Source organism: Platalea leucorodia (genome assembly GCF_965183815.1).
Source record: "Platalea leucorodia genome assembly, chromosome: 1".
Classification (NCBI taxonomy): Eukaryota; Metazoa; Chordata; class Aves; order Pelecaniformes; family Threskiornithidae; genus Platalea; species Platalea leucorodia.
Genome location: NC_138823.1, coordinates 35,604,893 through 35,632,509, shown reverse-complemented (window position 1 = coordinate 35,632,509; position 27,617 = coordinate 35,604,893). Strand labels below are relative to the sequence as shown.

Below are 27,617 nucleotides of genomic sequence, written 5' to 3'. Positions count from 1 at the left end.
GCGGCAGTCGTTATCCCACGGAAGAAAATACTTTCCGCATGCTGGTACTTCTGGGCTCCCATTTCAGTGGGCGGCTGGTTAGATATTAATAGCCTCCATGTCTGGCTGACAGGCCAAAAAAACCATCGGGGTTTCACTCAGCAGTTTCTCACAGCTCAGCAGAGAAACCCGAGGCGCGCAGGCCTCAAGATGGCGCTCTGGCGGGCGGCGGGCGGGCGCTGGGCACCCTGGGACGTGTAGTCCGCACGCCCCCCGCCGGGAGGCGGGTTTCTGCCGGGCCCCGGCCGCTGGGAGCCGCCGGGACGCCCGCCTCTGGGCGGCGCGGAGCACCGGCCGGGCCCGTTCCCTCCGGGGCGAGGCCTGGCGCGGCCGCGGGACCCGGCCCCGGCGGCGGGGCGGAGCGGGGCGAGGAGGGGCCGCGGCGGGGGCGGGGGTCCCGGGAATGCGGGGCGGGCTGGGCCGGCCCGGGGGAGGGCTGGGGAGCCGGGGGGAGGGGCCCGGCCGCCCGGCCCGCCCTATATAGGGGGCCGAGCGAGCAAGATGCTCACTGCCAGTAGCGGGGCCGCGGGCTTGTGGGGACGGGGAGGCGGCGGGCGGGCAGCGCCGTGTCCGGGCTCCCTCCTTGGCGTGTGTGACTGAGGCAGGGCGCGGGGCCGCGGCGGCGCCCGGCTCCGAGTGCGAGCGGCGCGGAGAGAGGGGGAGCCCGGCCCCGGGCGGCGCAGCGGGACCCTCAGCAGCGGGAGCGGGGTCTCCCTCCCTGTCCCGGGCAGGGGCGGCCCCAGGTGGAGGAGCCGGGCGGCGAGGAGGAGCCTCCGCCGCCGGCGTCCGTCCCCTCCAGCTCCGCGGGCGGCCGTGCCCGGGACGCGCGGGTGCCCCGGCGCGGTCGGGGTCCGGCAGCATGAACATCCTGCTGGAGCTCTTCGTGGTGACTTTCAGAGTGCTGTGGGCTTTCGTGCTGGCCGCGGCCAAGTGGCTGGTGCGGCCCAAGGAGAAGAGCGTGGCGGGGCAGGTGTGCCTGATCACCGGGGCGGGCAGCGGCCTGGGCCGCCTCTTTGCCCTGGAGTTTGCCCGGCGCCGGGCGCTGCTGGTGCTGTGGGACATCAACACGCAGAGCAACGAAGAGACGGCGGGCATGGTGCGCCACATCTACCGGGAGATGGCCGAGGCGGCGGCCGCCGCCGCCCCCAGAGGTAAGCGGCGGCCTGCCGGGGCGGGCTCCCCGGGCTGTCCCGGCCCGGGCCCGGGCGCTGCCCTTCGCCTCTCACCTGCCCGGCCGCCGGCCCGGGGAGCAGGGAGACGAGGCTGGGTGCCTGGCGGGCTCCAGCCCGCAGCCGCTCTCACCTACCGCAGGTGAGAGCGGCTCCGGGCTGGAGCCCGCCGGGTGCGGGGGCTTGAAGCCCCCATCAGTGCCCGGGCTCCACGTTGGTTCTGTTGAGCAGAGAGACCTGCTTCGTGTGGCCTAGGACCCCAACAGCGGCTTTAAAACCGGCAGGGTGTTTTTTTTGTTTTAAACACTTTGGCAGCAATAGTAAATAGACGAGTCCTTGTGTACTGTGGTGACACCAAAGTAAACAGAAGTTTTACTGTAATGCAAATACGTTTGCTGTTTCCACTCAACTACTTGTTTGAATGTCAAAATACAAGTAAGAACTTTATTTTTTCTTTCCCACCTCCCTCTTGTTCTCTTGTCTGTATTCCTTAGTACCTGGAGATGGAGAAAAAGATGCGCTGCTCCATTGCAACTTGCAGGTTTACACGTACACCTGTGATGTGGGCAAAAGAGAAAACGTCTATTCAACAGCCGAGAGGGTCCGCAAGGAGGTTGGCGAGGTGTCTGTCCTGGTTAACAATGCCGGTGTGGTCTCCGGGCACCATCTTCTGGAGTGTCCTGATGAGCTTATTGAGAGGACCATGATGGTTAACTGTCACGCACACTTCTGGGTAACTATAAGCTCCTTTCTGCTGCTCTTTTTGTCAGTTAATTTTGGGAAATTAACTGCTGTTGCTTAACTCCTGTCTCCTTGAGTTTTGTACTTGCTGTCTTTCATTTGCAAGCTCACCACTTTGTGGTGGTTTCTTATTTTTAACTTACTGTTCTGTTCAACAGGAATGGTAGGTATTAAAATTATTAACAAATAGTTTTAAATCGACTATATCTTCCTGGAATCCAGAGTTTCAAGTCTTGTGCCCTCTTCTGTAGCCCTGGATATGAAATCCTCTGCAAGCATAACCTCTCAATCTGCTTAAAGGTTGTTACTGTTAATGAATGACTCTCAGCCTTCCTCCCATAGTCTTCTGCCAGCATGTTAGCAGCTTTAAGATGCTGTTTTAATGATGGTTACAATAGCAAACTTGCACATTTCTGGAAAAAATACTTAAAACCCCTGCTGGAAATGTTGTTTGAATTGCCTTGGAGGCAAATTGTTCCTTTTGAAGGCTGGGAGAAAAGGCAAAAAAGATTTCGCAAGAAATCAAGCCAAGAACACTTTTTCAGGAATCCTGTGTATTTGTCCTCATAGCTTCTCTGGGGGCTACCAGTAGAAGTAAGAAAATCTTTAGTATGGCTTCTGGGGTGATATTGTCTCCATAACTAGCAGACGCTAATCAAGGAGAACAAGCTATGTGATCTTACTCTTTTTGTCTGTCTAAACCTTGTTTTCCTGTGTGGTTTATTTTTAAACCCACAGTAGTGTGGAGTTACATAAATTAGAGTGTCGAAGGAGGGCATGATGCACACTCGGGTTAGCATTAGCTGTCAGACTGAGCCCATTGTTAGTATTAAAACTGTTCTTTGGTCCTTCAAATAAGGTTATGAAATACACTTGCATAACAGTCAAAGGCTTAAGCAATCTGAAATATACTTCAACTTAAGCCTTCTTTGGCTAGTCTTACCTTTTCATTATAAAATCTTGTAAAATGCCTCATCTTCAAAACTTAGAAGGCCCTCCCAAACCAAACTTCTTTAACATGGAAGTGAAATGCTGTTTCATAACCCTAAAGGAGCCCCTTCAAATCTGCACTGTGGAACACTTAATGGCAGAGCAGTCTTTTTTCCAATGTATTGTAAAGCTTGCAGAGACAGTGCTTAAACTTTAGTGCACATAAGATAGTATGTTTAGAAACTATTTTAAACTCCACAAGTATATTTTAAGGCAATTTGAAAAGTTCTGAAAAGCTTATATGACTTCTTACAACCGAGAGCTCTGTGTGTTCCCCTTCATAAAAGTTAAATTGATGCTTAAGCAAACAGATGTGCACTAAATTAATGACTGTTATTGATGTGGTTTAAATGCCGAATTGACAAAGTTTCCAAGAACTCTAAATTATGACATCACCATGAATTAAAATATGGGAGGATCCTAAATTCTCCAGCTGTTCTTCCTTCAGGCCTAAGTCACACACTTACTTATAACATTGTTTCAGAGACCTTTTTAAAGCACCCTCTGTGTGTTCCGAGTCTCTTACAGTAATAGAAAACTAAACTTAGACTCTAGTATTGCTATGATTGGGTTTCTAAAGAGTTTCATTCATCTCTAAATGTTACATTGTGAAGTGACTTTAAAATTAAAAAAAAAAACCTACTCCAAGAAGGTATAGTTAGATCTGAACTGTGGAACTTGAGATCTTGGCTGAAGCTTCTGAGGAGCAGTCAACACCCTGCATATTTAATTGAAGATCTGTTCATATGTATACTTCCTGCAGATCCTGTGTCCTGCCTTGCTTTTCCTTTTATTTTTTGCTGTTGGCAAAGCTTTTTTTCCTTGTCTTCCTCTTCATGATCCCAGAAAAGGTTGGCTTGACCAACAGTGGGTGGACTTCTATTAAAAGTAATAGTATTTAATTCATAAGAGATCATCTGAATCAGCTGATTTGAAGCCAACTTTTTTGATGCAAGTCAATGCTCACTTAAATAGAACAATGTGTCTAGATGTGTGAAGTCTTGTACAGCTAGTCTTTTCCATGTCAGCTAAACTGGTGGTCCAAAAGCAAAGCTAATACTCTGGAGCATTATGTAGGCTTTTAACTATTCTTGGAGGGTGTCTCGTCCAAAAAGCTGTAAATGGATTTTATAAAGACATGTATCTTCCATGTAATATTGCTTCAGTAGTTAAGTGTCTGTACTTCCTGGGTTTTTGTTGGTTTTTTTAATGTGTAACAGAAATTCTTCCTTATCCCTTGATCATTAATCAAGCCTCAGTGTGCTTTCTATATAAAGACCTAAAACGGGGCTCTAGTACTGTCCCCTTGAAACATCTGAAATAAGATTGATTGCCTGCTGTCTGTGTAGAATGCAGGTGATCTGAGCTTGCTTTATGTTAGCAGCTACAATCTGAAGGCTGCCCAACTTCTGCAGTAGGCAGTGACATGAAAGTCTGTCACTGGTTTGCTGTTGTGACTCCAGCTGGGCTGTGTACCATATCACAAACTGGCAGTCAAGAGAGCCTTAGCAGCATGCCACAGCCTAAACAGATGCTTTCCATTTTGCTGACATTCATGATTTGTGTAATGCTTCCTATGAGTGTTCTATATAAACATGTCACCACTGCATCATGTAGCAATTTCCACAGCATAAAATCCACTGCAGTATTAAAAACCTGTTATTTCATGCTGTGATAACTTGAATGCTTCTGATATTGAAAACATAGGGATGAAATCCATTCCTGGTTTGAAACAAGCCAGCTCTGGTTTACTATAATTTGCAGATGCATAAAACTGTAGCAGGAGTGTAATGCTATCTTTCCTGCCAGTCTGTTGCAAGAATAATAACTTACTTGGCTGCATGTGTTAATTACTGGAATTGAACTTCTGCAGACTAGGAAATTTTCTTCCTGTGATATGTCAGGATTCAGATTTGAAAAATGTTAAATAGCAGTAAAGATAAAGCTGTTGCTTAATCAGTTTTAAGCAAATACAGGAATAACAGTTTTTCTTTCTTGTGGTTTTACAATAAAGCTTAAGTGAAGTATCAAAATAGTCTGTTTTAGATCATGTAACTGTTTAATGAAACTGCTGCACAAACTCTTATTTCAGGACAGTTTGAGATTCTTGTACCTACTCTAACATTTTTTTCTGGAAGAATAATGCTCTTGCTGGATAAGTAGGTATTAATATTGTGTATCAGCATAGTACCTGGGAAATCCTTCTAGATTTGGTCATTGAATGGGACTCATGGAGGGACAGGGGCAAGGCAATGATCAGGGTCTGTGAAGTTCTGTGACATGAAGGTCCTTCTGTACAGCAGATCTTCAGTATTCAGCTCTGAGAGAAAAGTGATCTGTGTTTCCCTGTGAATGTGGATCATCTGAAACTTTCAGCTTAAAGCTCTCCTCTTAGAGGAGTTCTCTTCAACTTACCAAAAGGGGGAAGCAAAAGCATTCAGCTCCAGCTGTCATATCTACTAAAAAAAAAAAAATCCACATAGTGAGAGACTAGGGCCCAGAGTTTCAAGACTTGTATACTGCTGTCTTAACTGGAGTAGTTATGTTCATTCATTTACAAACTACTTGATTTTTAAGTTATGCAGGTATATTTGTTTTTGTAGGAATTGAACATATCTTTTAGGTGGCCTGACATTAATACAGGAAAAGGTAAAAACTGAGTAAAGAGGGAAATACTACTCAAGTAATCAAGGCATTAATAAATAGTCTAAAACTTAAACTTAAATGTACCTTGAAAAGAAAGTTAATGGAGAGTTACTAAATCGAATACCTCTTTATGCAGCTGCTGTAGTTGTCAATCTAATTAGACTGACAGGATTGCTAAAGCATTGGAAAATAAGTGGCTTATAGTTATCTATAATGTATCAATACTTATGTATTATTATTCCAGTCTCTTCAAGCTCCCCAGTGTTAAATAAAGCTCACTTATGCCTATAGTTTGTTTATTTTAAATAGGGAAGTATTATACTTAGTGTGTACACTGAACCTTCTACAAAAGAAAAAATGGCTTAAGTTATGAAACTATGCCATGCTGAGTCTTGTGGCCTGTTGGCATAGCAGTTTGATTTTTGTCTTCATCTCTAGGATTCTAGTATCTATGATCAAATATAGACACAATATTCCACTTACAGGCCAGCTAGCTATATTTAGCATTTTGGATGAGTAGAATTAGCTGCTTTAATTTATTTTTTAATTTCATGATAATGTATCCCAAGATGCATAAGTTTACTTACAAAGTTTAATCTACGAGTTCCTGACTTTTTTCTTTGAAAAATGAGTTGGATCAAGTTCAAGCAAAACATGTGCATGTGATCCAAAAAGTGTCATCAAAAATAACTCTTCCCTTGCAAAATGATTCCAGCTACATGCCACCAGTAAATTACCCTGGACAGCACATGTGTTTCGTATACTGTGGTAGCATGCTGGGTAGTGAATATGAAAGAAAAAGCAGTCACACTCTTAGCTACGGAAATAGTCATATTAGTCGTGACTAAAACTTGTAAGTGCTTTGGTATGGTTCTGCAGTTCATATGTTCTTGAGTTCATTTCTCAGGAAAATAGAAGGAAACTATCAATTGAGAAAATACTATCTTCCAGATGCATGCTCTAGAAAACTGCATTTTCCCATTTTTTTTGAAGGAGTGTACTTAACAGAAGTTTTAGAAAATAAATGGGTGGATATATATTTCTGGAGCTTGAGTGGGCACAAGACTACTGGCTCAGAGCTTCTCTCACAGATTTATTTTATGGTCTACCAGGAGCTTGTCTAGCATTGTGTCAAGCACAGTTGTCACCAGTAGGCAATCTTTAATTTTGTAACCTGTATCTTGCAATCTGTGTGTATCTGTTATCTAGCCTTGCAGTGACATTTCAGTTGTAGTGATCGTTTTCAAAAAAAAAAAAATTAAAGTTTTGGGGTTTTTTTTTTCAGTTTTCAGGTTGTTTTTTTTGGGGGGGGGGGGGGGTCACCAAGCCAAACCATTTATTAGGTACCTGGATGTCTAAGCTTTGGCTGTAGGAGTGATCTTATTGGTTTCAGAGTAAACATGGGTGAGGATAAAAATGACTCTGGAGACAACGTACTCATCTGGAGAGTCAGCAAGCATAATTAAGACCCACCTACCACCCCATCCCAATGTGCTTAGTCTTATGCAAAATGCCCCTTCATTTGCCTTGTGTAGGAATCACATGAATTCAAGCACCTCTAATTGGGATTCCAGAGTGCTGCCCACTGACCTGTGATTGTTCCACAAGTTGCTCAACTCTGGTCCCTGAGGTCTATTGAGGCCGTTCAGTCATGGTTCTCCATTGTCAACTGTATCTTGATGATAAATGAGTAGTTACATATCAAGGAGTCTGAACAAAACAGCTTATAGTGCTCTTGACTTGTTTAATTAGCACCACTTCTATCGGGGGAGTGGGGAAATCGTATTGAAGATTCTTCGAGGATGTTACTCACAACACTGACCTTCCTACATATACTTTCTGTGCTAGAGCATCTTGCTTGCACGGTGGAGAATGCTGACCTCTTTTGTTCAAATAGCAGCAGAATTCATGCATTTCCCTTCCTTCTATTTAATGATGTAAAGTATTTGATTTTCATCCCAGTCAGTTAACAAATGTGAAGCGACTGTTCAGAATGTTTTACTTAAACTATTTCAGTTACGCCCTAGCTTTTGCGACAGCTTCTCTCAGGCATACTTTGGAAATTGATTTGCTGCGCCGTTTGAAAGGTGCGTGGATCTTATACTCTCAAATGACAGAAAATAGAGATTCTCAGGTTGTGACCCATGGATTGTTTGTTGCCTGTAGATCGGTGTCCAAGATGGTAGCATAAGGTGTGATCAGTCTGTTACTTTCATGCACTAAACTATATGAAGCTTGAAGAGTTTAGGTGAAAGCAGTAATGTATTTCACAGAAAAGCAATGTGCAAATTCCATTAAGGAAAGGGAAAGTTGTCCTGAAGAGACCATGCCAAAACTTCTCAAACCATTTGAAACGTATTTGAAGTATTAATCAATTGTTAGTGGCTTGCAATTCTACAGCTATCTAAATTTATTTTAGCTGGAGTTGCAGTATAGCTTGCAGAGGTAAGGCACTTGGGATAATCTCACTCTTCAGTCTCCTGTGACTTTTTCTGATGCTCGGAGACTTGTCAGCAAACCATATGAATGCGTTCAGGATTGCTAATCTACTCTGAAAAAATGGTCCTGGATGAGCGATCAATGCGATGCTTAAATTCCTGCTTCTTATGGAATGAGGTACGTCAGCTGAATAAGCAAAAACTTTGCACTGACTCTGGTCTGACATTATGCTGTTACTTGTGAAGGATTTGGGGAGACAGGAAAACCTTAAATGGAATGATAGTCTTTGCCAGCATGGTGCCTAACCTTGCTAGAAGTGGAGAGAGTGGTTCTTCACTGTCTCAGTGAAATACTTGGTCTAAAAGATAATGTGTATGTCTGTCTTGTCCTGTGGAGGTTAGGAGAGCAATGGAGTTTAAAGTTCCAGATTCTTTTATGCCCTCAGACATATGGTGTCAATTTTGGGGTTGTCCTGTGCAGGGCCAGGAGTTGGACTCGATGATCTTTGTGGGTCCCTTCCAAGTCAGGACATTCTATGATTCTATCTACAAGTAACATCCACTTTTATTTTATGAAAAGCAGCTAAGTTAATGAGATCTCATTATGTTATTAACTTTGTGTAATAACCAAGTGACTATGGCAGACTTTTAGAAGACAAGCGTGTTCATGTGCTCTACTGCGGAGAAAAGCAATCCTAATTATAATGTGGCTAAGTGTCCTTCTAAGCCAGCGTTTGCATCACTGCCTAAGACCTGTCTTAACTGATCTGTGTGGGTGAGCTCCTTTTCTGTAGCTCTCAGTGTCATCAATTACTCTGACTAGACAGGTTGAGGAAAGATGAATGTTATGTTTTCTAGCACCATCCCTGCCATTTTAGCACTGCACTTTTTAAACCTTTTCTACTTTTATCTTTATCAGATCCAAAGTATTATTCTTTCGCAATGCTTCTCATGCTTTGATTTCGCTTCTGGGTTTTTTTCTGGGGGGAAGGGAAGGTTTTTGTTATGTATCTCTAGTACTAAACCTTTCCACAGTCCTCTCTATGTAAAAGCCAGAGCATCACTCTCTTGATAAACCTTGCTCCCTTGACCTCTGAGGTTTTCTGACTATTCACACTGATGGTAAAACTGAGTTACTGATACCTGTCTGTCTTTTGCGAAAAATGGTAGAGGTCTTTCAGCAAAGGCAAACTGAAGCTGATTTACATGCGATGCTATATGCTTTTGCCTGTGGTCTTCGGCTTCTTAGTCTGTTAAAAAAAAAAAGTCTTTCAAAATGCAGTTACAGTGTAGGTGAGTAGGCATAGACTTTGAGATTGGTAGAATCTCAGTTCCTGAGGTTTAGTTTGAAAGAAGATGTGTCACAAACAGGGGAGAGAGATTTACATCTGTGCTTACACTTCTGAACGAACACTTTGTTCTTGTAAATAATTATCTTAGTATAATGATTTATATGCCACTCAAATTAACATTTGACATGAGTGAGTTACCACAACTGGGATGGGAGGGCATGGTAGGCCAAGGAATGCCAAAACAGCTGTGGAGCCGAGGTGGCTGACTTGGTGTGAGCCTTTTGAAATTCAAGTTTGTTTGGCTGTTGAATTCTGCACCTAAATGTGCCCTGGTGCCGGTTGCTTCTGCCATCTGTTTGAACTTGTGTGACAGCTTCTCAAGCACTCCCTTTTCAGCGTTGGTTTGGAAAAGTGCTTGAGCGTATGCTTAAAAGTAACTTGTCCAAATTTTCTGTTGACTTAATATGAAACTACAATGCAGCTTAGTGGTGGCAAGCTGTCACATAGGATCTTGAATCTGCATCTGACCTTGCACTAGTTTTGGTATTCATCTGATCTTTGGGTGAGCCAGTTCAGCTCACTAACTTGTCTGGAGGGTGAGGAGGAAAGCTGTTAATTCTCTTGGCAAAGTTGATGAGTTTTTCTATTCAGAGAGTAGAATCAGCTCATCGACACTTCAGACTTGCATTAGCTGGTGTATGGGGTGTATGTGCTGGGGAAAGGGTGAGGAGGAATAGGATAAGACCACGTAGCTGTGAGCAGTACCTCTGTGGCTGTCTAATGAAACCTTATTCTTGGAGAGATTTTCTGGAATAGATTTACAGGCTCTAAATAGTTAAATAAATAGTCATAAATGGTTCCAAACTATAGCAAATCCACCACTGTCATAAGTCTGAATGTAACAACTCGACTTCTAAAGAGATTGCAGTATTTTAATTACACACCATTAAAAACCCTTGGATAAAGGTAAGTTAGTTTTCTGAACACATCAAATAATGTTGCGTTAACAGCTCTAGCTTATTTGCCTTGCACTGACACTATGGTTGCTGTTGTGTACTGTCGAGAGCAATGATCTCTGTGCCTGCTTCACTGTTTGACTTCTCTGGAAATGTTGTACTAACACTGTTTGAATGTGGAAAAAACAGGCCAGAGCCATGTTTCAGCTTGTGGGAAATGAGCATAGTTTCCACAGGCAGGCAAAGGAAGTATCTCTCTGTCTTTGAAAACTCACCGCCAAGAAAGTGAGTAGTTTGTTGGTGTGTGGTTAAAATGCCTGTGGAAGTAGAATCTTTGAAAATTGTATTAGCCACTGTTTTGGTCACTGTATTGGCTGGAGTTTTTTTGTCATTTTAGCCTTTGTTGGCTTATGAAGTGAAATTTTACCTGCTAAGACTATTTTCTGCAGACCCTTTTTTGGGTGGGTGGGGAGAAGCACGAAACAGGAACACCTTTTTAAAAACCTCTAATCTCCATGCATTTTAAAAATGTTACTTTGTAGTAACTTGGAACCTTCTAGGGTCTTACTGTTTCCTCAACAAACTTTGAAGCTAATCTCTGTTCAACTATAATATCTTCTTGATTTTTCTGTTTCCACTAAGTAAGACTGTTATATGAAATGGGAAGCTTTCCTTATAATCTTGTTCCTCTTGTGAGATACTCAGGGCATAATCACTTTCCTTTTTATAAAGTAATTGATTCAAAACAATGACTTAGTGACTGAGTTGGAGAGGATGAGTAAAGTGACTCAGCTTTCATCTGCATGCAAGTACTATAGCAGTTGCAGTTCTATGGAGGTACTGGCCTTAAGGTATCTATAAAATGTGAGACAGTCTTTTTCTGTTTAGCCACTTCTTGAAAAGTCTGTTACATAAATCATAAAACATGAATGATGACTTCATATTTTCCGTAAGTAGTTCTGACAGTATGGTTCTCTAGTAATTTTTTGGAAACATGCAGACTAAAATACCAAGTTTTACTAAATATTCCAGAGGATGACTAAGTTTATGGCAAGCTGGAGAGACATGTGTATTTAAAAGTTGGATCATGTTCTTGTTCACTGAACAGAGTATTCTGAGCTCTTATCTAACAGTTGTTGTAAAATGAATTTGTTATGTGGATTTTTCACTGACTCATAGGGGCATGTTTTCATTTTTGTCAAGATTATCAAATAGCTGGCAATAAATAACTGCTCTCCAAATGGTTGGACATTTGCTGCAAACTTGTGCTAATGAAGGTGAGGGACTAATGTGTTTGTTACACTAATGTCAACATAGCTCTGAAACACTACAAATCCTTTGACGTGGCCATTTGTCAGTATATAAACAAAGTAGAATTTCTAGTCGCTTGGCTTCAACAGCTTAAACCAGCTTTTGTGGAAAGGAGTAGCCAAGTGTTAACTTCTTACATCACTTGACCAGCAAACACTGAAGTGATTTCAAATTTGACGTTTAAATAAATACAAGTTAGGTCATCTTTACTGATAGATCTGCCTGTGGAAGAATACAAGTTTGGTGGTGCTACCTGCTGGGACTGTAACTTAAGTTCCTGAGTTTACAGGAGTGTAACTGGGCTGTCACAGCCATATTGGAGCTCTGTGTTAGTCTTGGGTGTAGAAAAGTGCAAATGCTAACATGGTAGATCTAAGCAGAAGGATTCACTTTCTTTAAACTGCATGTTACTTTTCAGTGGCTGCTGCCAACTGTGTAATAATTGCTTTAAATTCAATAGTAGTTGTGGTTTGGTAGCTATGATAGTCTGAGAGTATAATGAGATTAATATTTGTGGGGAATAAATATCAACTTGTCTAATAAGATGCCTTTGGGCAGGAGGGAAGAGGTCAGCTTTTGAGCATGAGTACTTTGAAAGCTTCAGTTCTCATGCTTGGTTATGCCTTAAATTTGTGCCGGCTGGAGAAGTCTGCATGTATACATTTGTTCCCAAGTTCCACTTCAGTCTAGACTTATATCTTGCTTGTTTTGCAGTGTAAGACAGACTAAACACATAGCTGGGCCTCCAACAGCCCTCTTACCATGCCATCTTACCTACTACTCATCCTTCTTAGTTTTTAGATTAGTTTGGCATTTGAAATCCACAACAAACATTATTGGCAACTTATGTTCTGCACTTCTACATTGCTTAAGCAAAGATACTGTCTTTCTCCCTGTTCATTGCTAGCTGTCAAGAATCCAATATGATTGCTCTGTCCAAACTTTAAAAGCCATTAAAATTCAAAGCAGGCAGAATTGTCTGTGAGGGCTCAGAATACTCTAAGAAGCTGGCAAGGGAATGTCATTCCTGGAGGGCATCTAATAGCTGGAGGGACACACACATCATTAGTTTTTGAAAACAGTATGATATGTCTATGTTCTGGACTCAGCTGAAAATATGTTAATTCCACAAGAAATGCATTTAGGTGCTCTGCACTGCTTCATTGGACCCTCTCTCCAGCTGAAAGGACTTGAGACCAAAGGAGAAGGAGAAATGGAAGTAGAACAGACACTGTCTCAGAGCAGTATAATTTATTACAGGCAAGAGCTCCTGTATGGAGATGCGGGAGAGATCTGGCAGAGGAATCAGCATCCTTTCCAGTTAGTTAAGATTTTGTGTTGATAAACTTGCAGTTAAGATAGGGGCAGAGTGCAAGGTCTCGGGCTTATGAACTTCTTCCTCTCTGAGAGGAAGACTAATGGGCTGTTGAGCAGGCAGTTGGTATACTTGACTTAAGTGGAGAATAACAGAATGGCTGAGGTGGGAAGGGACCTCTGGAGGTCATCAGGTCCACCTGCCCTGCTCAAGCAGGGCCACATAGAGCCGGTGGCCCAGGACTGTGTCCAGGTGGCTTTGGAGTATCCCCAAGGATGGAGATTTCCACAGCCTCTCTGGGCAACCTGTGAGAAGGCGCTTCATTTTTCATAGACATATGAAATCAGAGATTTGCAAAAACTGGAGGGAAGAGGGCTACATATACAAACAGTAATTTAAACAATGATATATACTGCTGCATATATATGAAGCAGTTATACATCAACAAAGCGATATCTGCAAGTACAGATGAAGGTACACAAGTTGGTGTGCATGTATGGTAGTATATATACAAGCATGTCCATTAAAGGCAGCTAGATGCTTCCACAGAAATGACTGTTGGCATATAGTCTTTAGAAAGATCATACACTTTACAGGACAGGCCTGACATGTGAGGGTGGAAATAATTTAAAAAGCATGTAAATCTAAAATCTGTTTCCTCTTAGGAAGAAAGAATATAAAAGTTCTCAGGACCAGAGAGATGGAGACTGCATACCAAAAACATAAAGTCTCTAACTTCCACTTGCTGTTATAGAAATAATAAGGGTAGTTCAGCTTGAATACCTGAACTTCTTCATGCCCAGAAAGCATATAAAGTAGTGGCCTCTCTAAATAGAAGTGAAACATTCTTAAGGAGAAATTGGGGCCACATTTGGCTGTGTTCTATGTACCTAAACCCCTGCCCTAGGTAAAAGTGCACTCAAAATCTGGAGTGATGCAACGGTGGGTAATGCAGAAAAGCTTTATGTAAGGCAACTGGGAGTTTGATTACCAGCAGACCACTGTAAACCTTAGGTAATGATACCTTTCCCACCTTGACTCTCGGGAAGAAAGTTTCTGAAGCAGAAATTGTATTACTTAGGTAGTGTTCTTGAGTACTTAACCTACACTTCAGATGAGAGGGAGAACAAAGCCGTTTTCTACTCCAGTCTTAGTTACCCAATGTGGGGTAAGATCACGGGAAATTAAGTCCTTAAAAGAAAGGGGAGGGACAGACAATGTAGTGACATGATAAGGCAACAGTAACAAAAGTTTCTGTTGCAATGTCCTTCCCTAAGCGCTTTTCATATCCCACTCTCTGTACGCACAACCCTTTTTCAGCTAAGCCTTGTTAACAAACTATACAAAAGGCAATTTAGCTAGGCAATGTTCAGTTGCCCTAGGCATGGCATAATTAGTTCTAGTAGTAAAGAATGGAAATCAATGATTAATGTTTGAAAGATAACTAGTGGTATTAGTTTCCTGTGATTTTTTTTAACAACATTACTTATCTTATCTTTACTGTCTACCCAGTGTAAACAGCTTTGTGGCACTAAGTTCTGACTAAGGAAACTACTTAATTCAGTTTCAGCTTTCTTCTGATATACTCAACATGAGTTGACTCCATGTAAGAGGAACCACTACAATAACTGAACCATTCATGGGAAACAGTGGTAACTATTAGCATTGAAAATTGAAGAAATTTTGTAATTGGACCCTAAACATTACAAATGCTGAACAAGGTAGTAATTTAAATACGGACTGTAGCATACTTGTTCTTTAGCAAATGGCATGACAAATGTTTGTTACTACTAACAAACACATTTACAAACTTCAGTAAATAAGGTTTAACCTAGTTTTGTACAGCTTGATGCTTCTCAGCTGATTAAGTATGTCTCTTGAGAAGCAGGGGATTTTATGTGTATGGATCAGTCATGAGGGTGGAGAAAACAGGAATGTTAATTACTAACATGAATTAATAATGAATTAAAAACCAAGCAAGTGATTCAAGTAATAGATTTTAGTTAGTAAAATGTTTACTTTTACTTAGTAAAATGTTTTTACTAATCTAAGACTTTATGCACTTCAAAACAGTATTTCATGCAGAGTTGAAGAGGAAGAAAAATACTTATTTCTCTGTAAATCAAATACAGTTTTAAATTAACTGATGTTGCTTTTCATTGTGACTTAATTCTTCAGGGTTTTTACTTTATTTTGTTAGCTTCATTTCTTAACCTGGGTAGATCTTATCTGTAGTTTCACTCTGTCTGCAAATGTAAGATATCCAAAGTATTGGGGGGGGGGGGGGGGGAGGGAGGGTGGCTTTGCTTCCTTGGTACTTGTCATCATTATAGACTCCTGTTTAAGTTTATCTTGTTCTTTCATGAGCTTCTGGTTGCAGGGCAACTGTAACATTATTACTGTGCATGTATGTTAAGCATTAACTGCTGTTGCAGTTCAATACTAAAGGAATCCCCATGGCCCCAAAACAGTGGGTTTTTATGTGAAGGACAAATAAAGCTTTAGTGAGAAATTGAAGGTTGTGTTGCTTGCCAGGAGCTAAATAACTAAGGGACTCCTTTTGAAATGAAATATTGGAAGGTCTAGCTTTTTTGTTTTGAACGCAGGGCCTGTTCAAGGCACACTTGAGGGCAATCCTTGAATAGTTTCCTTCCATGCTTTTAATACAGCTGTCTATGGAAGCTTGGCTTGAGGACGTCATGTGTATCTCCTGATCCTTTTTGGTCCGAAAGGATCTGGGTAGATCCATCAACAATCCAGAGAAATCTGTGACTGACTTTTAATTCATTACTTTAGGCAGATTGGGTAATTCTGGCCTATTTTTCATTATCGTTTCTTGAGAATAGAAACTGAAGATCAAAAATAGCACTAATTTCCACAGCTATTCAAATATTTACTTAGACAATGGCTAATTATCCAGAAGAGGCCCAGCACTTCTTGAAAACAGTCAGGAGAGACATCTGAGCTCCTTTAAAGCACAGCTTTGGTCCCTTATGTTAGCAAGGTCAACAGTAGTTGTAGACTTCTGTCTGCCTTCTATGTTCAGACTGTTACTGGCAGAGCCATATCCTTTGTGCTGTGCGGTCTCTAGTGTTCAACTCAGTACTTGGTGTTTTCATGTAGTCTTAGCACAGTTGCTAATCTCACCTTAGCCTAACGTTTTAGAGATGCTTGTATAATGGAATTTAAGAAGGATGTGGAGATAATACAGGAAAAATAATTGAGATGCTAGTGTAAGTGATAAGTAATTACTCCCAGTTCTCATTGGAACCAAATAAAAAAGCTATAAGGAAAATAAATGGTTAAATCCAGGCTTGTAACTGCGTGCTTTGGTGCGTGAGAAGGCATTTTGGATATTATAGCCTCTAACCTGAATAAATTCTCCTTTGAGAGTTACACAGTTCTAGGGTATACTTTCAAGGCCTCTTCTAAAACTATTTGGCAATGGCTTTCACTGTAATCCTGTAAGTGAAGTTTTACCCTGTGTTTATAAAATGTATTTAAAGTGGTTATCTTCTGAAATAAGCTGGATGGTATGACTGTAGCTGAAAATAACTTCAGTCTATTTACTGATAAGATTGCCATGGGGTTTTTCTGCCTTTCAGGCACCTCTCTTTCCTTTCTAACATACAGTAGTGCATTACTACCCAGTTTGGACAAACCTACTTTAAGGCAATGCTGCCACAGCCTGTCTGCAGAAGAGTTAGAGGTGCTATTTTGTCAGACCTTTGTGCATTCCTTAGTTACTGGAATGGAAAGAGAAATTGGGGCATGTGGAAATCTCTGGATTTCTTTCCATGGTGAAGTGAGCGGCCATGTGCTGTCCTGCACAGGAGTAGGAGAACCTGCAGTGTGTCCTTCTGTGGTCCATGAAGAATGGGAAGAAAAGAAGGCTGAATGTCCATGCTGAGGGGGAGAGAGGATATAATGTGTATTTTAGGTAAAAACTTGGAACAACATTTTCTTGTCACCAGCTCCGTTGCTTCATGATAGTAGTTGTAGGATTAGCTAACACGCATGGCAGCAGTCTTTTGTGATGTCTGGTACCTTGGTTCCCAGAGTTGTCTGGATGAGCCCTTGACTAATCACACCAATTTTGCTTCTTGGGTACAGCCAAATAGTGTTTAACATGAAGACGAAACAATACATTTACCCAAATGTTGCACTCATTTGCACTGTTAGGCAGCTGTCCTGGCAGTAGGAATAGCTGTAGCTTGGGAGAAAATGTCTGTTATACCAGTACACCACTGTTGTGGGTAACTATAGCAATGTAAAAACTCACCTGTTTTGATCAACCCCAGAAGAATAACCATGATCCATCCTCCTTACCTGAAGGGGCTGTATGGAACATGAGCTGTTCCTTTGGCATAAAAGAAAACTGGCCTTACAGTAAAGCAGCTTGTTTAGGCCATCGAAATAGTTTAAAAGGGCTGTTGAACATTGACAGAAGGCAGAAAGTATGAAAAAAAAAAAAAATACTGTATTGAAAAAATAGAGACTTAAAGGACCTTACATGTTGGTACCTGTTTCATTTCTTTGATATAAAGACAACTCTCTAACTACGAGGTATCACGTACTTTTCCACTTTGTGCTTTTTGCATTCAGTATCCATTGTCTTGAGCTGCATACAGCTAACATTGTTTTCTGTGGATGCTTGCTTTCTACTTTAAGAATAATTAATCCAAAATTTAATTAAAAAATCACTTTCCCAAACACAGTATTTCTTCATATTCTCATTTGCTGTATTTAGACTAATTTGTCTTGACATTGCAGCTGTGCTGTTCTTTGTGTTGCACAATCTTCTGAGTTTTGTTTCATTAGGAATGGAACTAAAGAATTTGGGGAAGGGGAGGGAAGAAGTGCTAGACTGTTAGAAGTTAATTTGCCGTAAACCAAAATGTTGAGAACAGATTACGAAAGCTATGAAGTGACATGTAAATGATTGTTCAGTTTCACACTTGTGAGAAATAAGTCATTAAAGCTGTGTGCACATGAAATAGATGTTTGGTTACAGCTACTGGGAATAGTTTGTTCTTACTGGTATATTCAGAAGCATAGAGAAAAATGCTTAGAAGATTAGGAATTGCTCTCTACGCTCCAAAAAACTTAAAGATTAAACTAGCTCTGCTCTCTGTTCAGAACAGCTTCATATGTTCTATCTATCCTACCACATTGCTGTATCTAAACTATACTGTAGGTTAGAAAACACAGACAAAAAAAGCACTATGCTTTGGAGGTTTTTCATTTTTCTAAAAAAAAAAAAAGCTAATTCTGAGTGAAGAGGATGCTTAACTTGAATTTCTTGATGTTGAACACTGTTCAACAATTCCTTTCATCCACTGCATTCTACTTACTGGTTTCTTCTCAGTGTTGAAAAGTTTATGTTTGTCATTAATAAAAGACCCAGCTCTGACTTTAAGTACTTAAATGTTTTGGTTAAATGTCTTCCTCTGCAGCTGTGAGAGGTAAAACTGAAACCTAAAGGATCAAACCAGAAGGCAGATAGTTTGATTAAATCACTTGAGTTGATTTGAATTATTTTGGGGGCCTGGTTCGTGACCTCTAATGTCATGAACAATACCACATGTCTTGCTTGGTATCTTCTAATACGTTTTTTTTAATGGAGGATTAGCATGTCCATGCATCAGCTCAGAAGACTAATGTGGGTTGTGCTACCTGTTCAGACAAACTCCAGATGGGAAGGCCACCCAGGAGGCATCTTGCCCCTGAATTGGTCAAACTCTTAACTAGTTTCTCAGCAGCACAACAGGCACACAGAAGACTTCAGGTCTGGTAGGCAGATGTAGCTGAAGCTGAAAGAAACTAGAAACAAGAAACTAGGTTGATCTGGTTTATGTAGCAAGCAGAAAAACTGGGGACCAGAGTATGGAGGAAGCTGCTTTGATCAAGGAAGTGGGCTGTGCCAGAAGCTCAGTAAGAACGCTGATTTATTTGGGGATTGCTTATACCACGAAAGAGAATAACTTCACTTTGGGATTGTTTTTCCCAGCAAGAGGAGGCTGGGAGGAGCAGTGGACAAGCCTTTACTCTGAGACTGGAAATGCATTTCCCCCATAGGGTGTGTCTGCCTCTGACAGTGCTTGTTTTCAAGTACTGACTTCCAGCTGTAGCAGATGGCTGGAGGATGGCAGCAACCAAGATGACTTTCTCTGTCATCCATTTAGCTGAGACATTGATAGTTGACTGCTCAGTTTTGTTCATATGGTGGTTGTGCTATCTTTATAGACTGCCTCAGCTTCAGGTTTTAAATGGATTTGTGGGATAATGTCCCATGACAAAGTACAGGGGCTTGTTGTTTCAGAACACTGAGGTCTCAGGCAAAGATTTCCATGAATTGCTAATTGTCTTCAGAGCAGAGTAGCTGCGTTTTTTTTCCTATTTGGCTGTAAATGGCCTTTTAAGAGATGACTTACATGAAGTGACTGTAGTTCTGCTGCTGGGAGTTGTTCAGTCTACACTTGAGTTGCTGAAGACATCACCCAAAAATGTCCTTAACGGGGTTTATTTGTCATGTGCCAATTTCCTCTTGAGTGAAAAAGAGTTACTTTAGCCACAAGCTCTGAAAACTCAGTCTTTGTAATCTTTATGCTTTGAAGGAGTATAGCGTGGTTAAGACTGGGCTTTCTGAAATTTACTGCTCTGCAATTGCTCTGGTTATTTCCCGTGTCTGTATGTGTATATATATATATAATATGTATGCTTGTGAAAATTCTCCTCTTCAGCCATAGATAAATATAGACATTGATGGACACCTAGTTATAGTTCATCATACTCAAAACAAAACAGCGTTATAGTAAAGCCAATATAAAAGCCAGTCCAACTAATCTTGGTGTACTTGCCTGTTGTTTCTCTCTTGGAAGAAAACATTGATTCATGCCTTGAAAGTGGTAGGAAAAAACATTTGTTACTACTTCTTTCCCTTCTTTCTCTCCCCCAAGACAAACTCCAAGGTGAGTGCCCCTTCATTTCTGTAGTTGCTGTGGTTTTCAGCTAGAGCTTCAGTCTGCATTATCAAGCTTTCTGGCAATGCGAGGTGTCAATCAGTCATTCCAAGGTGATGTGGGCAGATAACTGAGACGTAAGTGGAAACTGTTGATGGAGGTGACTAATGCTCTGGAGGGGAGTAGATCTGGACTGAGTTGGGAGCGTGAATCTCTTACAGGGATGGTGTGGAAGGTCAGGGCTAGTGTACACACCGTCAGCATTGGGGTGTGTAAGGCAGGTTGCAGATAAATAAAACACTGTAAAACTTCAGTGGGGTCCAAGCGAAGCCTCGTACCTTTTCAGATGGCGCTGCCCTGTGATGGCTGGGCTTTGTTGCCATGCAACATGGGAAGAGAGGCTGAAACTTGGTGTGCCTGGCACGGATTAGTTTAACAGAGAACTAAGTTCTTATCTGAGGCTCTATGTAAGAGGTTTAGAGATCCCTGCCATGAGGAAAGAAATAAATGCAAGGCAGCTTGCTCTCAGATTATTTTTTATAATTAGCTTTGTTATGCAGTTATGAGAGAATCTAGGAGTTGTATGAATCAACAGTAGAAAAGGCAAGGAGGTCTGTTAATCTTCTATCATCTGCCAGCTGTCCAGTGAAAACACTCTTTTGTGTGGTGTTAGGAGGTCTGGATTAGTCATTTAACACCTGCAGGCAAAAACGTTGTACAAGAACATGTGAAAATCATTAGAGCAAAACTGTCCTGACGTCTGTGATTGGAAAATGCAGACAGCATAAGAATGGAATTAGATGGATTCAGCTGTAGCTTGCACATCTTTTTAAGAATGCAGTTGACACAACTCGGACCAACAATTAAGAAAGTAGCAAATACTTAAGGGGCATTTGCATGCTCTGGGTTTGTATCCAAATTACATGGGAAGACCAGGTTTCTGGGAGGATTAAGCATTCATGGTGCTGAGTAAATTAGAATAGAATAATAGCTCTGTCATGTATAGATTTATATATTAACTAGGCATGTTTGTGTTTAAAAAGCATTGTCTGAAGTACTTTGGCAATTTAAAAGTGATCTCATACAGTACACTGACATCCTAGAAGCTGGAGTAAATCATAACTATGCATACCATTTTACTACTTCATTGATTTTCTTTTTAGCGTATATGGTGCTCTGCTTAATACTTAAAAAAGGAAAGTGTTGAGTCAGCTTCAGAAAACATATATGACAAAGGTAGGTATTCTAGCAGAGGTGATCTAGCAAATGCCTTCAATTTATTGCTTAAAACTTAATTTCTTAAAGGTGTTAACTCTGACTTGTGGTTTTAAACAGAAACAAACCTTGTTATAATCAAAGCATAAAAATTGGAGGTTAAAATCAAAGTTTCATCTTGAGACTTGCTTTTCGTTTATTTTATTTTGAAGCTCTTAAGGAATTGATAATAGAAATTTATATCTTGTCTTTTTAGTTAGAACAATGCTTATGGATACTAAGATGAAAAGTAATTTAGACTAGCAGATGTTTACTATATTTTATATGTAAAAAGTAACATCAGCCAAAACTCTATCTCAAGTATTTCTTTTAATGTAAAATGCCCAAGATGATAAGTTAATTGGATAAAACTAACCATATCTAACTTCCAAAACATGCTGTCAATAATTAGAACTGATAATCGGCACTGGTCTTAACACAGATGTGCTGGATGGCGTAATTAAACACTTTGCATTCCTTTTTATGTCTTAAAAAAAAGAAGTTACTTCCATTTTAGGGTCAAATTATCTCCTTCTGATAACTAGTCTCTTGTAGAAAAATAAACATGTCTGAGCTCAATTGATCCTTTAACCTTAGGATTTCTGGAGATATAATCCTTGCTGCCTTGCTGTCTGAATTCACAAACAAGCTGTAGATTTTTCTGTTGGCATTTTTGACAAACTCAGAAGTTCAAAACCTGTAAAGTGATCTTACTTCTAAATTCTTGATAATAAACTGAGATAGAGGTTTTGAACACTTATCACTTATGTAGTATGTTCATGGTGTGGTTTTTTATTTTGGGTTTTGTTTTTGTTTTGTTTTGTTTTCTTTGTAGACCACTAAAGCATTCCTTCCCAAGATGCTGGAAATGAATCATGGACACATTGTGACAGTTGCAAGTTCCTTGGGATTGTTCAGCACTGCTGGAGTGGAGGTTTGTTAGACTGTGATTAACAATAAATTTGGCACTTCTTGCTTAGGATAAGCTTTTTTGTATTATCAGCTAGAGAAAATAAAGCCAAATCTTCAAAGATACTTGGAAGCTATGGTGCTGAGTACCATATCAACACATGGCTCCCTGTGAGTGGGATCCGCAGGACTCAGGCAGTTACTTACTTTGCAGGTGGACTTGCCACTTAGAGTCAAAGCCTAGGACAGCTAAGGATTTCAGAATGCTAAATGATCTTAAATTACCTGATAAATTTAGGAACCTGAAAGGTGCCCACCTACCTACTCCTGTCAAGATCTTCAGTGCTAAGCTTGAAGCCAAAGGCAAGGATTTTCAGAAGTAATGTTTTCTATTTCCTGTTTCTGTGAGGAAATATCTGCCAGCCTTCCTTCCAGAATATGTGTCTCACATGCTTTACTAGGCTCACAATTATAAGCATTAGGTTGTCTAGTTGCTAGCAGCTATTCAAGAACACCAGTTTGTGAGACTTGTTTGGTACATAAAACTAGGTTAGGATTAGAGCCTATTATCTTGCTTTTTGGGTCATTAGCACAAATGCAAGTGTGAACAAAAAGCATTCAGTTAGTGAAAACTAATTAATGTGTCTAACAGAATAATGGTCATATTACCCCATAAGCACAGGCTTCTTTGCATATAGGTAAGGCTCAGTCCAGGACCTTAAACTGCAGTGTTTCACAACAGAAATGAATGAAGCTGGTATAACTTAAGGCTTTTTAGAGTATTTACTGTCTTGAGAAAACTACAAAGGATTTCCTGGACTGTGGGTGTGACCACCAGCAGAGGTGGACACATCCAGCGGAAAACTTGAATGCTTCTGCTGTCTAAGCAATTATTTTTTAATGTTGCCGAACTTAGTATTTTTATGAGGTATATGAGCTATGTCCTCTTCTGAGAATTAAATAATACATTCAAATCTCCATTATATCTTCTGTTGAAACTAACCTTTAAAAATAAAGCATTTAAGATCTTTACACATATGCCCTGCCAACTCTCCAAGCTTTTTCAAATCTGACCCAAGGTAGTATTAGGTATCTCAGTCCTTTGTTGTCATGTTTAATATTAAGCAAACTGGTAACTGGAGCAACTTGCCACGTGAGCCTGCCTGATTCAAAGACTTGAATCCAAGGTAATATCCTCCTACAGTCAGATTTCCTGCTTTCATGATTCTGTACTAATTGCCTCAAAAGTAAAGTGATAAATGAGTTGATGTGGTGCTCTATTCAGTGGGTGTCTTTTGTTGTTGCTTTGAAAATCTGTGCAGAATCACTGCAGATATGCTTTGGCTTTGAACATGATTTGTATTTGTCCTTTTTAAGTTGCCTTTTTTTTTTTGCTTTGTTCATTGCTAACACAGGATTACTGCGCCAGCAAATTTGGAGCTGTAGGTTTCCATGAGTCTTTGAGCCATGAATTGAAGGCTGCTGAAAAGGATGGAATCAAAACAACTTTAGTCTGCCCTTATCTTGTAGATACAGGAATGTTCAGAGGGTGCAGGATCAGGTGAGTAAAATTCTTCTTCTGCCCCGTGTTTGTGGTGTCATAAAAGTACTTGAAGGTAGCTAAACTGCTACTGTAAAAATATTAAAATAAGTATTGTCTCTGCTTTAATATGTTAGTGGGATCTGTAATCCTGACTCAAAAAAGGGACTTTCTGAAATTCAGTGAGTATCTTCTGTCCTTTTGTGCTTAGGCAACACAAGTCTTTGTAACTAAACAGTGAATATAAGAAAATTGAAGTCTTTGTCCCTGCTGAGGCATTCCAAAGAAAGTGAGTTAATGAACTCTTCACTGAGGTCTGCAGTCCTTTGTGTATCTTATTAATCTGTCTTAATCAAATATTTCAGAAAAGAAATTGAGCCTTTCCTTCCACCCTTGAAACCAGAATACTGTGTGAAGCAGGCTATGAGAGCTATCCTTACAGACCAGCCAATGATATGCACACCTCGCCTCATGTATATGGTCACCTTCATGAAAAGGTAAGAGCTGAAATGCCAGTTCATTGGCAGTACAATCTACAGAACACTAGTAAATACATGAGTATGTACACTTTCTGGATATAAACACTCTCCCACCCACACAGGCCATAGGAGCTGTTTTGTTAGAATTCATAAGTCTCTCTCTTGGCTTGCATGAGTGTAGGTTGCTTGCTTGGGAAGCTCCATAAGACTGAGATCCTGTGTATTATGCATCCTTGTTTTATGCTCCTGGTATCTTCCATTCTCCTTAGATACCTATTTCCTTTTCAACAGACTTTTCTTTCCATTGTTTGGGCTCCTCTTTAGGAATGGGGCATGAGGCAGCTTCCAGCAAAGGAACCTCTAGCTGTTTGTCTCTAGAACCAGTGTGCAGGAGGCCCTGCCTGCAGATTCGCTAGGACTTGCACAGATATGGTAGATAAACTGAAAATCTGCACATTCAGAACCAATTTTCAGAGTCTAAGTTTGGAGGAGGGGCTATTTAAAGGAATTACCTCCTTTGTCCTGTCTAATGCACTACAGGTTTTGGATGGGAACTCTGTTTAATCTGTAACCAGGCTGACATTTCAATGATGCAGGGTAAATCAGCAGTCGGCTCAGTTCCACTGCTGGAACATCACTTGCATTCTAGTTTATAGAGAACAGCTTCACAGCTGTCTGTCATTTTTTTTTTTTAAAACTGTAGTGTGTAGGAGGAACCTTTAAAATACAGCATTGTCTTATTTTCCTTCTGCGAGGGATGGTTGAAACAGAACTTTGGTGATTTTTATTCTGCTTACAAGGCAGTGGTTCTCCTCTGCCTCGAGTCTCTCATGGTAGACAGGATCACCAAAGACTAGAGGAGCCTTAAACGCTCACCTGTTTCCTGGAAGAGAGTATGTATGTGTCTCTTCTGCCAATAAATCGAGGCCACTGTCAGCATCTTTAAGAACTAGCTCCTTCAACCAGAAGCTCAGAGAGTGCTTTAGTGCTTTCTGCACGAGCAGTGCCTTATGCAGCAACAGTCACATCAAAGGCCCTTTGGGTTGCCTTGCTTCAACACTTTAGCTTCCAACAGGGAGATCAAAGCTTCCACATAATCCGTGCCCCAGGCAGCAGCACTTAGATCAAAGGCCCTCCAGTGGCTACTGCACAAGCAGTACTACTGGCAGGGAGGACACCTGTACCAGTGACATCTACTTCTCAGTGCTTCAGTGGTCATTACTCCTAATGGCTAGATTCTGTGCATTGCTTTCCACCGAATGAGTGTCTGCCACTATTTCCAGGGGCTGAGGAAATCCCATCTTAGTCCTTCACTAGAGCCCCTGAGTATTATACTTGAAATAAAGGTAATATTTTGTGGATGTGGGGAGGGGAGGGGAGGGTCTGTAGGCAGGTATCCATCATATAGTCACCTCTTGGAATTTTATCTGGAGGGGGAAAAAGGAAATTGCTCTCTTTACTTCAGACCACCTCTCTTTTTGAGGATGGGTGATTGAGTTTAGAATGTAAGTCAAGGTTGTTAAACATCTGGTGATCAAAGAATGGCATTAACTAACACTAATCCCACATTAAAGAATATCTTAAATGTCTGATGACCTCTGCTGATGTGGTTTTGAGCAGATGCTATGCTTTTAGTAGGCCTTCTGCGATGCCCTTACCCTCCCCCTGCTTTAAAGCAAGCTATCACACTGCTTGTGAAGAAGCAGCAGGAAATCTGGTCTAAGCTGGAGGCCTGCGAATAAGTAGCTTCTTCCTCCTTTCTGCTTGCCTGTGTGGCTGGGACTCTAGAATTTCAATTTTCTCTGTAAGTGTCCCTGTGAAATAAAAATCCTTTAAGTCTGTTAGGAAGCCTCTCCAATAGGTATTATGTTGCTTTTAAGGAGACAAAGTACATCGTATAAGCAGAGATTTTGTTTTATGCTGTCTTCTAACAGTTTTGTAACGTCTCTTTCACAGTATTCTGCCCTTTGAAGCAGTTGTATGCATGTACCGGTTTTTGGGAGCAGACAAGTGTATGTACCCTTTCATCGCTCAAAGGAAACAGGCTACAAACAACAATGAAGCAAAAAATGGAATTTAACACTGTTTTGGATGGACTAACATTTAGAGGTGAATACGATAATGTTACATGACTGAATTGCAAAGTGCACTTGCATCTAACAGATGCAAATGTCAACATCTTACTGTGGCATTCTCTTGGGTCCTAAACCTGTGTATTGAACTCTAAAAATCAATGTTTTTTATATACTGTAAATAAAACTGACTAGAGTACTTGGAAAATGTGATAGGTAAGCAAAGTGAATTTACAATGTAGCTGCCACCGTTGTCCTTTAGAATATCACTGTATGTACAGTAAAATAGTCATACTACTTCTTGTAGGGATGCACTGTGTGATATCTCTTCCTCAGCCTGCCAAGGTTTATAAGAGCTGTCACCAACTAGAAGATGCAATGTTTCGGAAATTGTTTGTCTTTCCCTATGTTATTTGGGAAGGGGGAGGGAAATATTGAGATTTAAGCTACTGCTCATGACCTTTTTGGCAAATTCAAGGACAGTTTCTGAATGCGTCTCTTCACTTGTTCACCCAAGCTCTCTAAAGGACACATGGCCAAATTGTGGTGTAATTCTCTTTTGTAGCAATTGTGTGTGTTCTATTTAAACAAAGATAAAAAGAAATTTGTAAATCTCTGATGATTCAAAGGCAAGTGAATGTCTCAAATACTCTCAGAGCAAACTTGTACTGGGCATCTGGTTTTCTAGGAATGCAGTCAGTGATTTAAACTGACTTAAAGTCACTTGATTTGAAATATGCTCTGTTCTGTTTCCCTCTATATGTCAGAGTCCAATCTAATATTATGGACTATGTGTTTCTTTTCTTCCTCCTCATTCTTACTTCCGACAGAGTTCTCCCACCCCCTGAGGAAGCTGTTGTATTAAATTTCTGTAACTGGACTTGTGCCTAAAAGACAAAGCAACTCAGCTGAGATACAAACTGTTTATGTAAGTGCTGGTCATACGCCAATTATTAGCAAAGAAAAAAATAGAATAACTCCTGATGCAACTCTACATGCAGAATATGGAAGGGTGTAAAGATTTTTTTTTTGAGTTGTACTCACATTGTAGAACAGCAAATGACATTTTTACAGTATTTTTTGTAAAGCGAACAATTTTGTGCCTTGAATAATTTGGTAATCTGTATTAGTGAAGCATTGTAAAAATGAACTTCTACCTCTGTATCTTAATGTATACCATCCACTTGTAAACTACTATCGGGCAAATTGTGATTACTTTTTTAGAATGTCTTGTTAAATAGTGACCAATGCCTGTGGTTATTAAAGTGAGCCACCTTTTCCTTAAAACAGTGATTGCAATGCTTCCTTGAAAGACTAAACTAATGCAAACTACTTGTGCCTATTCCATAGCTCTTTAGTATCAACACAGTTCAAATATTTATTGCTCAGTTCCTGTATCCACTTTGTGAGCTACATGGTTTACAGAGTAGTCTCTTAAGTCTATCAATAAGTACTGTGAAATTAGGCTTTAGGAGCTGACAGTTTTTTCTAGTTTCTAAACTCA

At 40.7% G+C, this 27,617-nt stretch overlaps 1 protein-coding gene across 1 annotated transcript; it reads left to right on the top strand.

Annotated features, from left to right (window-relative positions):
- Window positions 1-585: 585 nt before the first annotated feature.
- On the top strand, window positions 586-27,277 carry RDH10 (retinol dehydrogenase 10). The gene is made up of 6 exons (XM_082315309.1): window positions 586-1,190; window positions 1,703-1,941; window positions 21,949-22,047; window positions 23,438-23,583; window positions 23,928-24,059; window positions 25,998-27,277. The coding sequence occupies exons 1-6, from the start codon at window positions 899-901 to the stop codon at window positions 26,119-26,121; spliced, it is 1,032 nt and encodes a 343-aa protein (XP_082171435.1). The 5' UTR covers window positions 586-898; the 3' UTR covers window positions 26,122-27,277.
- The last annotated feature ends 340 nt before the right edge of the window (window positions 27,278-27,617 follow it).

Excerpts from the sequence above, each read along its gene's own strand:
- RDH10 (XM_082315309.1), top strand. The coding sequence starts at position 899 with ATGAACATCCTGCTGGAGCTCTTCGTGGTGACTTTCAGAGTGCTGTGG. Across the intron at positions 1,942-21,948 it reads ACTGTCACGCACACTTCTGG|ACCACTAAAGCATTCCTTCC; the intron begins GTAACTATAAGC and ends TTTTCTTTGTAG. Across the intron at positions 23,584-23,927 it reads TTCAGAGGGTGCAGGATCAG|AAAAGAAATTGAGCCTTTCC; the intron begins GTGAGTAAAATT and ends CAAATATTTCAG.